The sequence below is a fragment of the Acipenser ruthenus genome, chromosome 30 (assembly GCF_902713425.1).
Source record: "Acipenser ruthenus chromosome 30, fAciRut3.2 maternal haplotype, whole genome shotgun sequence".
Classification (NCBI taxonomy): Eukaryota; Metazoa; Chordata; class Actinopteri; order Acipenseriformes; family Acipenseridae; genus Acipenser; species Acipenser ruthenus.
In genome coordinates this window covers 6,488,658-6,501,545 of record NC_081218.1, presented here as the reverse complement: position 1 = coordinate 6,501,545, position 12,888 = coordinate 6,488,658, and the positions used below count along the sequence as shown (strand labels likewise).

At 44.7% G+C, this 12,888-nt stretch overlaps 1 protein-coding gene across 1 annotated transcript; it reads right to left on the bottom strand.

Moving 5' to 3' along the window:
• Window positions 1–2,430: 2,430 nt before the first annotated feature.
• On the bottom strand, window positions 2,431–6,107 carry LOC117399462 (uncharacterized). Its single transcript, XM_033999046.3, has 6 exons — window positions 5,925–6,107; window positions 5,465–5,730; window positions 5,059–5,273; window positions 3,955–4,114; window positions 3,414–3,530; window positions 2,431–2,646 (listed from the first exon to the last, which is right to left on the bottom strand). Exons 1-6 carry the CDS (start codon window positions 6,068–6,070, stop codon window positions 2,579–2,581), a joined length of 972 nt encoding a protein of 323 aa, XP_033854937.2. The 5' UTR covers window positions 6,071–6,107; the 3' UTR covers window positions 2,431–2,578.
• Window positions 6,108–12,888: the final 6,781 nt, after the last annotated feature.

Genomic DNA, 12,888 nt, shown 5'->3' with positions numbered 1-12,888 from the left:
AAGACTCGCGCGGCTGGACTCTGCAATAACAGCGTGTCCGTGGCTCCCGCTTCTGTAAAGACTCGCGCGGCTGGACTCTGCAATAACAGCGTGTCCGAGGCTCCCGCTTCTGTAAAGACTCGCGCGGCTGGACTCTGTAATAACAGCGTGTCCGAGGCTCCCGCTTCTGTAAGACTCGCGCGGCTGGACTCTGTAATAACAGCGTGTCCGAGGCTCCCGCTTCTGTAAAGACTCGCGCGGCTGGACTCTGTAATAACAGCGTGTCCGTGGCTCCCGCTTCTGTAAAGACTCGCGCGGCTGGACTCTGCAATAACAGCGTGTCCGAGGCTCCCGCTTCTGTAAAGACTCGCGCGGCTGGACTCTGCAATAACAGCGTGTCCGTGGCTCCCGCTTCTGTAAAGACTCGCGCGGCTGGACTCTGCAATAACAGCGTGTCCGTGGCTCCCGCTTCTGTAAAGACTCGCGCGGCTGGACTCTGCAATAACAGCGTGTCCGAGGCTCCCGCTTCTGTAAAGACTCGCGCGGCTGGACTCTGCAATAACAGCGTGTCCGAGGCTCCCACTTTTATAAAGACTCGCGCGGCTGGACTCTGTTATAACAGCGTGTCCGAGGCTCCCGCTTCTGTAAAGACTCGCGCGGCTGGACTCTGTAATAACAGCGTGTCCGAGGCTCCCGCTTCTGTAAAGACTCGTGCGGCTGGACTCTGTAATAACAGCGTGTCCGAGGCTCCCACTTTTATAAAGACTCGCGCGGCTGGACTCTGTAATAACAGCGTGTCTGAGGCTCCCGCTTCTGTAAAGACTCGCGCGGCTGGACTCTGTAATAACAGCGTGTCCGAGGCTCCCGCTTCTGTAAAGACTCGCGCGGCTGGACTCTGTAATAACAGCGTGTCCGAGGCTGAAAGGAGGCTCAGGAGCGTGTGATACAAGATGGGTGGAGACCGGTGTGAAATCAGGAGCAGTGATCGTGCTCACCATGTAGAGTGACAGACAGACAGACATCCTTCAGATGAGACGTGAAACAAACGAGGTCCTATTGGAAGTGACTCTGCAGCAGCAGCAGCAGTTGTTGATGAAGCATAGCTCACCCCCTAGTCTCTAAGTCACTTTGGATAAAAGCGTCTGCTAAATTAATAATTAATAACAGATCAACACTATCGGCCCATAAGGATCCCTGTAACAAAAACAGTATTTCAGTAATTGCATTAGTTTTCTATACTGCAGACGCCATATGAAGGGTAAGAAGGTGGCGGGCGGGAGGGCAGGAGTGGAGTCAGTTCAGACTATTTTAAGTAATAAAATGTATTTTGAAGTTGCTTTCCTTGTTTTAGTGAACTGCTGTCTGCTGTGCTTGCGTTTTCAGAATATCCTCCCGTGCTGCTTCTCCACTGCGGGCTCATCCTGCGAGGATGATGATGTCGCCCAGCCCAGCGCGCCGGAGGATACCACTTCGGACCAGCACAGGGGGGCAGGGAAAGGGCCGAACCACAAAGCCAGCACTTCGGGAGAGCAGAGACAGGAGGCAGATCCAGAGAGGCAACAGGCCTTTTCTGTGTTTTTGCTTCCCCAGACTTGAATAGGAGCCTGTTGGTCTGGGGCGGTTCTGGGCCGTGTGCATCTCAAATATATTCGTGGGGTATCACTGAAGGGGGGCGCCCCCCTGGCGCCTTGCCCGTCTCGCTTCTCTGTAGCAGGCCGTGGTAGTCTGTGTTACGCTGCGGGCAGTAGCGCTTTGTGTGCGCTTGATCTCCGGTGGCACCGCAACGCGGGCACTTGTAGCGTCTGAGATAGGGGCACAGCACTTTGTCACCGTCCTTAAAGCTGTGGCCGTTGTAGACCTTTCTGGACTCCCCGTTCTTTTTGCAAAAAACGCATGACTTGCTTCCTCTGTCCGCTGGGTCGGGTTGGTTTAGCGCCGGCGACTTGACTTCTGAAGCGCTCTGCTGCGGTCGGGCTGTGTCACCGCCATGCCCACTGCAGCACCGGCACTCGGTTCGGGACCCGGCTCGCTTCCAGCAGCGCCACGAGTCCTCGTTTCCTGCAGCAGTTCGGCCAGACCGAAGTAGTCTTTCCAAACGTCGAAGCTCTGGTTACCGCGGTACATTTTTGATCAAAGTAAAATAATGATACACACACAAAAACTTGCGGTTGAACTGTCTGCACTCGGGAGTCGCCACCAGTACTCAAGCTTTGACCTGTCAATCCACCCAGATAGCATGCTGACGTTGGGCCAGCGTTGGCTCAACGTCATCAGAGACGTCATCCCAACGTTGGCGAACAATGGTGGCCCAACGTTGCTAACGGTGGGCCAACGTTGGGCCACCATTGTCTGCCAACGGTGGGCCAACGTTGGGTCAATGGACAAAATTACGTTGGGCCAACGTCAGCATACTACCGGGGTTGTATGCACAGTATATGTGCAACATTACAACATGAATGACGCTGCCCAAAGCTATAACAAATTGAATTTGAGAAAGAAAGAAAAAAGAAACAACTAGCTTTACATTCAACAGTGTTTATTAAGCTTATTTGTGTTCAAATATCTGTCTAGAATGCAAAAAGATGGCTCAAACAATCTCTTAATCTTCTTCAATGTCACTGGCAGCACTAGCAGCAGCAATTGTAGCAGCATTTGCAGGCTCTGCATCTGTAAATAATAAGAGAATGAATGAAGTAAGTAATAAGACCCTCCACATTGGGCATTACGAGGCATTACACAGCCTACCTCTGTAAAGCGTTTTGTGATGGTGGTCCACTATGAAAGGAGTTATATACAAATAAAGATATTATTATTTTATTATTATGGACTGTTTGGCTGTTTTGGATAAAGTAAAGGGATTACATACAAATAGCACATAAAGCCCAATGTGGAGGGTCTTGCTTTTGGCTTCAAAGTTACAGCATAATTATAATTTTTATTTTAACTTGTACCCATGTCTATAAAAGTGTACGAAACGTTTTTAAAACAATGGACATGTACAATTCTATCTGAATAAACTGAGAACAAAGACCTACCCTTTCTTTGAATAATATATTTTTTTATAGATTGAAATTGACTTCAAATGTCTTGTTGGTTGCAGATGTAATTCTTTTTTGTAATGCTGTTACAAACATTCTAAGGGCATATGCAGTACTAGGGATTATATATCGCTATCTCAGGCAATCGGAGTGCAAGTAAGTTTTCCACTGAAGTATAAGTGACAGTAACAATTACTTAATTTAACCACTAAACATTATATACCCTTGTGGTATAATATTTTTAAAAAACCATTGGCAATGAAAAAGCAAAGTATTTAAGCAAAACGTATTTGAACAGTACATTGCATTAAATAAAGGAAACTTACTGAATCGTTTTAAATTAATTTACCAATTAATAAAATATAAATACAATTCATGGGAGCATCATATATTTACCCTTTTTCTTTTCTGCCCTCCTCTTCCGCCCCCCATCCCGGTCTCCACTGTACTTTAGCCAGCTCCTCATCCTGGCCTCTGTGTCTGCCTCCGTGACAGAAGACTTCTTGCCTGCAGCTGGAAAAAAAAGAATGAAAGATTTAAGATTTTACAGTATTTTTATACACACCAAAACATTTGTTAAATCTAACAGTTTGTTCAAACAAGGACAACACAATTCAGTGGTAAAAGTCAACAATGTGTTTATGTCTGTGTTGAGCATTGTGTTTGTTGATTTTTACCACAAAATGATGTCCCTGTTTGAACACCACTGTTAGATTTTTTTTTTTGTAATACTTTACAATACATTTTACTCTTTACTTCAAATATATTCTCTTGTACTTGTATTTCAGGCATAGAATACATGTATGCTTTACTATTATTTAGTGACTTTTTTCATGAATGGCTATAACAATTATTTAATTATGTCACATTGATTTTGCATGCATTTCATTGGCTTTGACTTATGTACAACAGTTAAAATGCCAGCAGCACAATTTACCTTTGATTACTCTCGCCAGTGCAAGGACAGAAAAGGGGCTCTTGTTTCCCCGCCCCAGCCAGTTGTATCCTCTGGCCAGATTGTTGGTCAGCACATGACTCATCATGCGCCTGATGATGTCATCGGCTGTGGTGCCACCAAGACTACAAATGTGTGTGATCTAGAATGAGATGTAAATGAAGGCAAATGTATATGTGTGTTACAACACTACTGCCATCTTTTAAATTGAATAGTCATATGACATATCAGTCATAAAAGTTTTAAAATTGAATTTATATCAAATTGTAGTATGTACTATAACTCTGAGACGATGCAATAATAAAATCTTACATATACAACATTCTTCAAAGTTTTAATGGCTTCCCTCCAGAAAAAAAAATCACTACTTATGACTCAGTTACCCTGTTTTCAGATCCTGTCACTTTACTTTTTCTGTGTCAACTTTCCTCTCTCTTTCACATAAGAAAATAACAGTTTCTGCTATTATAAATTCACAATAAACTATTATGAAGTTTTTGCTATTTCACCAACCCTGATGGTGAATTTATAATGGCAGCAGAGAGAAAGTGGGCGGGATTACTGCAACATGCCCACATCATAAAGAAAAGGAAAATCCCCAGCCTTTTTTTTGAGCATGTTTGATTTTTTCACCCATTTTTCTCCCAATATGGAATGTTCTGTTAGTGCATTAGCAGAAATGAAGTCATGTGCCAAACTGATGCACTAGTTCTGAAGCAAAATGAACGTGCCAAAGACTGATACATTAGCATACTTCTAAATCATTAGAAATGAAGCTGCAAAATATGAAAAAGCAAACAAACGACTACATGTGAAACACAAGGAAACTTGTAGTGATTTTTTACACCTTTAAAATGGATATAATAAATGAACACCATAGAAAAACGCAACAATATGTACAGAAGTAATTATCGGAATAATTATATAAAAATCTGAGAAAAAGCTGAAGATATAATTCAATAAGGACAGAAGCTTTTAGCATCTGATTGCATTTTTTTTTTTTCAAAAACTATTAATGACAATGTATTGGTTATTATAATCTGAAAAGAAAAGGACTTTGTTAACAATCGTACAACGGTCACATACCAGTGCCTTTTCTGTAGCCTGGTCCATTAACATCCTCTCCACTCTGTCAATGTCCTCCTTGGTGTCAAGAGGAAACCGGAATTCGTCCAGGCGCAGGCTGCCATGCTCTTGCTCTACATGAGGCTGCCGCTTGAGAAGTGCCTGAAGCATCAGGGTGTTTTGTCTCCCCTGGCCCTTGATTTCTTCTAAAATGGTGAAGATCATCCTATCCCTGTCTATTTAATAGAACAAAAAATGCACATATAATCTTCTATCTTTAACTACCCCTGTTGGTCATTAAAAAGAGAACCATTATATGTAATGCACACAAGTGCACATAGGAAAATAACTTTTGTAAGAATACTATAACCTTTTCATGATTCATTGTAGGGATGCAAAATAATTAAACGTTTAATTAAATATGTACCTGATAGAGGCACATAGCTGCTCTTGTCCCTGTTCCCAGTTCCAGTGTCATTGCTGCTGGTGTTGCTGTTGTAGTTCCTGTCATCACTGCTGATATTTCCATCTTCACTGTTGCTGGTGTTCTTGCTGCTGCTGCTGCTGGGTGATGCTACTGTTGTTGGAAACAAAGGTGGCGTTGGCAAGAGTGGCATCCTTTGTGATGATCTCACATTCTTGCTTATGGAAAAATCTTCTTCATCTTCTAGAAATGACAGCTTTGTAGAGGGTCTGTTTGAAAATTGGAACATGTTACTCATGGGCATCTGTGAAATGCTACAATAGCTGTTTTATTATTGGTCATTATGCATAACATTGATTTATTGATTAGTTAATTAATGCCTTATTTTTCTCTTTGTGTTTAATATTTTATACTTTAATTTTTTTTTTAGCTGGATGGATCAATTGAAGTATTTGTCACTTACTTCCGCTTCTGTGTTTGTTCATCATCTGTGGTGTTCAGATCGGATGTTTCGGTTGCCCTTCTCAGTTTCTTGCGCACCTTCTCATATGTCACTATAACAGAACAAAAATGAACATGTCTTACGTGCATGAAAATGAAGCAAATCATTTATTAAGCGTGATAACATCTGTTTGTTAAATTAAACACACAGTCTAAAATTGGATTGACACATATGCAACGTGTGTGACCCCTGTAACTCAATAGGGGTGTCCACACTGCAGTGAAGCGATGGCATCTCTGTTGAGGCTCCATTGCCGATCTTCAGAGATGTTTTCACTCTCGCTTTACATTGTAGCCAATCACAATGAAGCAGCAAGTTTTGCCTGAATATGTATTACAAATAAGAAATACTGGACAAAATATGACTACTGAGTTAAGTAAACAAATTGTACATTTACTTAATTTAAAACACAGCTTTGGCACTAATTTTAGCAAAAATCATTCTTTCACTAAGGCCCTGTGGCAATGTGCCCCGCCCCTGTGTGCAATTGTGTGTTATGTGTTGTATGTTGCGTGTGTAAATGTTGGTGTATAGTCATTGGTACACGGGATATAAACGGGTCTGTGTTTCACGTGTATTTAAAAAGTGTATATTTGTATTTAGGCACGGGATTGCACATCACGCACGTGCATTTAAAATATAATGTGTGGCACGGGGTTGCACGTAATGAATTCACGTGCTGGGATTCAAGTGAATAATTAATTAGTAATTGAATCCCAGCACAAACAGTATAAATAGACACACGTTTCTTGCAGTCGGGGTTAGGTGTTCGGTGAGTGGAGAACGGGATTGGAGACGGAGGTGAAATAATAATAATAATAATAGTAAAAGTAAAAGTAAAAGTAGTAGTTAACGTGTTTTCACTCACCGTGTTTGTTTGTCTCCGTGCACCGTTTGTCTGTGTAGTCCGTTTTGTTTGTCTATTTATTTTGGCGTGTAGTGCCGTGTCCAGTGTTTTTGTCTGTTCCAACCTTTTATTTTCTGTTCTGTTTATTAAATGCTGAACGCGATCACGCGTTCAGCCTCACCAAAACCCCATCTCTCTGTCGTTTGTGTTCCTGTTTCTGGTCTGACGCCACCCACTCCGGCCGTCTTTGTGACAGGCCCATATAAAAAAATCTTTGTGGTGTATAATCTTTTAAAAGGTACATAGATAGGTAGATAAAATAATGGTTACATTACCTGTCTCATGAAGCACCCGTAATTCGTGTTTGTCCCATGTCTCGGTGGGTGTCTCCTGAAGCTCCACTGCTTTTCGAACTCTTACAGTACTTTTATAAGAAGGCCACAGGCACAAAAGTTTATCCACATTCAACCAAACTGATGGTACAACTTCCACCTCCTCAGTTTCCTTGAACAAAACCACTGCATACATTGTTATTCTAAAAAAATAACATGGTATTGGAGTGAAATAAACTTGAAAAAGCCACCAAAAACCAGAAATATATTACTGAAATGTCCTAACAACAAAAAGTACAACCAAGCTGATTTTGCTAAATAAGACTGAACCAGATCATAGTGATAAATCATCAATATCTACAGTACATACGGAGTAGAACTGAAATGGAATCAAAACTGAATATATTAGGATATTGTGCACCAATTATTACATTATCTCTAAGGTACGATTTAATGGAAATGCCACAAACCCATCATTGTAAGGCAAAAGAACAACTTTGGCAGAAATATCAGGCACTGGTAAATGAACAATATAATGTTGTGGATCTTTAACAAATGCTATATTTATCTTAAGAGAATCTACAGGATATTGAAAGAAAGGGACTTTTACAGAAAACTTTTGGCAAACCAAGCTTGTAACGTCGTCAACAACAATGATATTTTTTACAAGAAAAATGTTTTGGTCAACAAGAATGGCATTGTCACCTGTGTTAACAGAAATCATAAAGGTGTCCATGTGCAATTCCTTAAACTGCCTGAAACATGGGAGGATATTGGCAGGTAAAGGCCCAGAGAAGTGCTCCTTTTTGCAACCTCTTTTCAACTGCTTGGATTGCCCAGCACATTTTTTTTCTGACATCCTACGAATTACTTGTTGAAGTGGGTATTTTGGCTTTCTGATCATTCTTTTAATGATTTGAAGGTAGTTCTCAAATGGGAATGCTGAAAAGTTCTGTAATGGACCAAATTTCCTAACATCATTAGCCAAATGAACTAGTCCATGAATATTATATACAACTATATTGCCATAAACAGATGCGAACTGTTGAACAAATAAAACTAGTAACTCTTCTGCATAATCACAGTATTGTGTGCACAGTAACGGACTGCATAATATTGTGATACCGACATGAAGCATAAGAAAATGGTAATACAGAGCATCAGGTATTTTTCCTTTGAGTGCTACTGGACCAGTGTATAGAAGGAAAGTCCGAAACTCTGTTGCTTTCCATCTATCAATTTCAGCAAGAGATCGTCCTTTTCTGGCAAACTCTCGTGGCAAGAAAGAAACAAAATTGACTATGGATTCACTGATGAGTTTTACGTGCTGACCTCCAGTTCTAGTGGGGAGGGGCCCTTTTATCCACAACAGCAACAGCCTTCTCATTACCCCTAAGCAAACTAAATGCATAAAATCTAGGGGGAACTGTGATACCATTACAATTTTCAATTTCCTCAATGAACAATCTCCCATATGGTGGTCTTCATCAACCATCTCATCAAACATGACATCAGTTCTGGGGGCAGCACCTACTTCAGGAAAAGTCATTCGATTACTTTCCCAAACCCCATTTTGTACACATTTCTCACATCCACTATAGCCATTGTGGTTCTTCACACTTTTCACAAAAGCCCTTGCAGGCGCATCACACACAAAATTTGAAATGGTAACTTTTACAAGTTTGCCATCAAATGACATTCCCTTATTTTGAATGTGTTTCATTTCATCAACAAAGTACTTTAAATAAGAGTTTGCATCTTTTGGCTTAGATTTTCCCACAAACAAACCAATGATAAATGGGTTCTTGTTTTTGTCTTCCTCAAGAAGACCAAGTATAGGCCAAAACTGAACGTTACTACTTTTAAAAAGTGGAATGCCATCAATATTTATTTGCAGAGTTACACAGTTATTACAGAAGCTAGCTCCATATTTGATGCCAGCTGAGAGAGTATACCCTGTGCAACACCAAAATGATGATATGTTCCCCCAGCAACCGTCTCCAAATTGTATGAAGTGGAAGTAGTCATTAAAGTACGAGCATCTGGGAAAGAATCGTCTTAAAATGCCTAACAAACTGTTAATGTGACACATCGGGATGTTACTGCCAACAGCCCAGTCCTTCAGTTCACCCCTTAAGCTACATGCCTTCTCATCCTCTCTATCTGATCCAGACATCGTAGCTTCACTTTCAAAATCAGCACTGTCATTACTGACAATAAGATCGTCATTCATTTCAAACTGCATCGCAACGTCTTGGCTTTCACTATCACTAGTATTTTGTTCATTATGCTCTTCACAATTCCACACTGCACTACTACGACTACTGCCAGTATTGATATTCACTGCAATTTGAACTTGGCTTTCACTATCACCATGTCTATTTTGTTTATTTACATCGGTATTCACTAGTTCTTCCGAAATTGCACTCACTAAATCATCTGCCCTTTGTTTTGCCTGACGGGGTGCGTCATATTCTCTCAGAATATATTTTACCAACTGCAGCCATAAAACAAATACAAACCAATTACATAAATGCATTAAACTTCACAGAAAAATCATAAGCCTATCTAATAACATGTATAAATACCTTGTTTGAATGTGGCTATGAACACTAATGCCAACGACAGGACACAAAAAAAAACACATTCAAACTCGCTAGCAATCAAATGAGCGGGAAGCCTGCTAACTGTAGTCCCAGCTGGGAAACCCAGACCCACGCGTAGGGATACACCGCACTATATTTTGAAAATAAATTGAACAGCAACAGTTTTATACGTAAACACTGCACTTGTGCATCTGGCGTAAGCACACGTCCGTCCAGAATAGTCAATATATTTTGTTTAGAGGCGAAAAGAAAAAAAGTGAACGTGTGCTTTGAACCCGGATGGAGCATTAAGCACAGCAGTGACTTGCACTACATTACAATGCAAGCTTGATGACTGCGCTATAACAAAAATAAATAAATAATAAATCACAAAAAACACACAGCGTTAAATTCGCGCACGCAGCAATCCTCCAAACTCGGATTTTTTAAGTGAAAATGATGCAGCAACATAAAATAATAAAAATGTATGCTCGAGAACTCCCGGGATTCTTTTCATGCAATTGTCTATAGAGTCAGCAGCACACCCATCAACACCGTTTGCCAACCGTCGGCTGCCAACTATTTGCCAACGTTGTATCGACGTTGGCAAAAGACGTCATTTTTCCAACTTTTTGCCGATGTTGGGCCAACGTTGGAAATCCCACTGCGACCTGCCAACCTTAGCCTACGTTGGGCCAACGTCAGAATGCTATCTGGGCAGAACCTGAATCTGAATTTGAAGGCAGGGTCCCAGGATACAGTAACACCCCGTTCCTCAAATCCTTGACCAAGGCGGCCCAAAATCAATACAACAAACCATCGAAAAGAACCGACCAACTAACCTCCAGGCGCATTCAAGCTGCAAAACTTTGCAACTCGCGATTTCATTTTTCTTTCTTTTCTTTTTATAATATTGTAACGACCCTGGCGATGGCAGCATCCTGGACATTGTGTTTGTCTTGTTTGTTACGTCCTGTTTAAGGTTCCATGTATTGTGAGGGTACGGGGCACGCCGTTGGTGTGTGTCTGCGTGAGTGCATGCGTGTGTGTGCAGTGGGCGGTTCCCCCAGAGGCTATAAGAAGGAGGAGAGGGAAGCAGAGCTGTCCCGCCGGGGGGAAGAGCAATGCCGGGTGGCAGTATCGGCTGAGAGGGTGGATTGGAGAGCCCATCAGGACCGAGACCCGGACCTCTGCCCCATACTACATTGGCTAGAGGAGCAGCGAAGGCCTCCCTGGGAGGAGGTGGCCCCTTTTTCCACCGCCACTCGGGGGCTGTGGGCTCAGTGGAGCGGGTTGGCCTTGCGTGACAGAGTCCTTCAGCGGCAGTGGAAGGTGCCCGCCACGGGGGAGGTGAGGTGGCAGGTGGTTGTCCCGGGGGCGATGCGCCAGGAGGTGCTAGAGGCCCATCATGGGACCCCAGGCACTGGTCATTTTGGAGTGACGAAGACCCTGAGGCGGCTCCGCCAGTCGTTCTACTGGGGGCAGTGCAGGCGAGACGTGGAGGACCACTGCCGACGCTGTGACATCTGCACTGCCCGGAAAGGACCCCAGGGCCGGTCGCACGCCCCACTCCAGCAGTACCAGGTCGGGGGGCCTATGGAGAGGGTTGCCGTGGACGTACTAGGCCCCGTTCCACGCTCCGAGAGGGGGAACCGGTTCGTTCTGGTGGCCCTCGATTACTTCACTAAGTGGCCAGAGGCGTACGCTTTGCCAGACCAGGAGGCAGAGACGGTCGCTGAAGCACTGCTGGAGGGGTTCTTCAGCCGGTTCGGGGTCCCTCAAGAGTTGCATTCCGACCAAGGGCGCAACTTTGAGTCCCGGGTCTTTGCCGGGATGTGCCGGCGCCTGGGCATCAAGAAGACGCGGACCACCCCTCTGCACCCTCAGAGCGACGGACTGGTGGAGAGGTTCACGCTGGCCGTACAGCTGGCTGTCACCACCGCCACCCACCAGCGGGACTGGGACACCCACCTGCCTGTCGTGCTGTTGGCCTGCCGCTCTGCTGTCCAGGATTCCACCGCCTGCACCCCTGCCCTGCTCATGCTGGGGCGTGAGCTGCGCACTCCTGCGGAGCTAGCTTTTGGTCGTCCCCCAGATGCCCCCAGTGTACCCCCGGGCCCTGAGTATGCCAGGAGACTACAGGACCGACTGGAATCAGCCCACAGCTTCGCCAGGGACCAGTTGCAGGCCGCTGGGGTACGGCAGAAGCGGAACTATGACCTCCGAGTACGGGGGCGCCACTTCACCGCCGGGGAGCTCGTGTGGGTCTTCAGCCCCAAGAGACAGCGGGGCCGTTGCCCCAAATTGGACAACCACTGGCTTGGTCCTTGCCATGTCCTGGAGAGGATCGGGGACGTGGCCTACCGGGTGCAGCTACCTCACAGAGGACGAAAGGTAGTGCTGCACCGGGATCGGCTGGCCCCCTACCTGGGACAACACCCAGCACCATCCGACCCAGCAGCTCCTGACAGTCCTCTCCTGCCCCCTCCTGATCCACCCCGCCCTAACAGTCCTCCCACCCCCAGGGCTGAGGGTTCCTCCCCCGACGGTTCAGTTTCCCTGTCCCCTGTGGCTGACAGGAGCCCGTCCTCCACGCAGGGCTCCCGCCCGCAAAGACAGCATCGCCTCCCGGGTCGTTTTCGAGACTTTGTTCTTCCCTCGGGGACGAGGGACTAAGGGGGGGGCTGTGTAACGACCCTGGCGATGGCAGCATCCTGGACATTGTGTTTGTCTTGTTTGTTACGTCCTGTTTAAGGTTCCATGTATTGTGAGGGTACGGGGCACGCCGTTGGTGTGTGTCTGCGTGAGTGCATGCGTGTGTGTGCAGTGGGCGGTTCCCCCAGAGGCTATAAGTAGGAGGGGGGGGAAGCCGCGAGCGGGAGAATGCGTGTGAATGTCTGACTGGAGAGCGATTACGAGAGACAGAGTACCGGCTGAGAGACTGCTTGTCGGTGAGTCTGCGGTGTAAAAGAGAGAGAGACAGCTATTTGTTATTTTGGCGTGAACCCCGGCCCAAACAGGGTTTCGTTGAGTTATTAAAGAAATTAAAAAAATAAAAGTACGTGGAACCTCATCTGGTCTCTCCCGAGTCTGTCTCATCCCCATAGCACAGAACGCTACAATATTATTCGATGGTGAGTTTTTATAATAATACAAGACGT

Coding starts and splice junctions, on each gene's coding strand:
- LOC117399462 (XM_033999046.3), bottom strand. CDS start 6,070: ATGATTTGCTTCATTTTCATGCACGTAAGACATGTTCATTTTTGTTCT. Junction 4,115..5,058: donor AGGCTACAGAAAAGGCACTG/GTATGTGACCGT, acceptor ATCTCATTCTAG/ATCACACACATTTGTAGTCT. Junction 2,647..3,413: donor GAGGGCAGAAAAGAAAAAGG/GTAAATATATGA, acceptor TATTATTTACAG/ATGCAGAGCCTGCAAATGCT.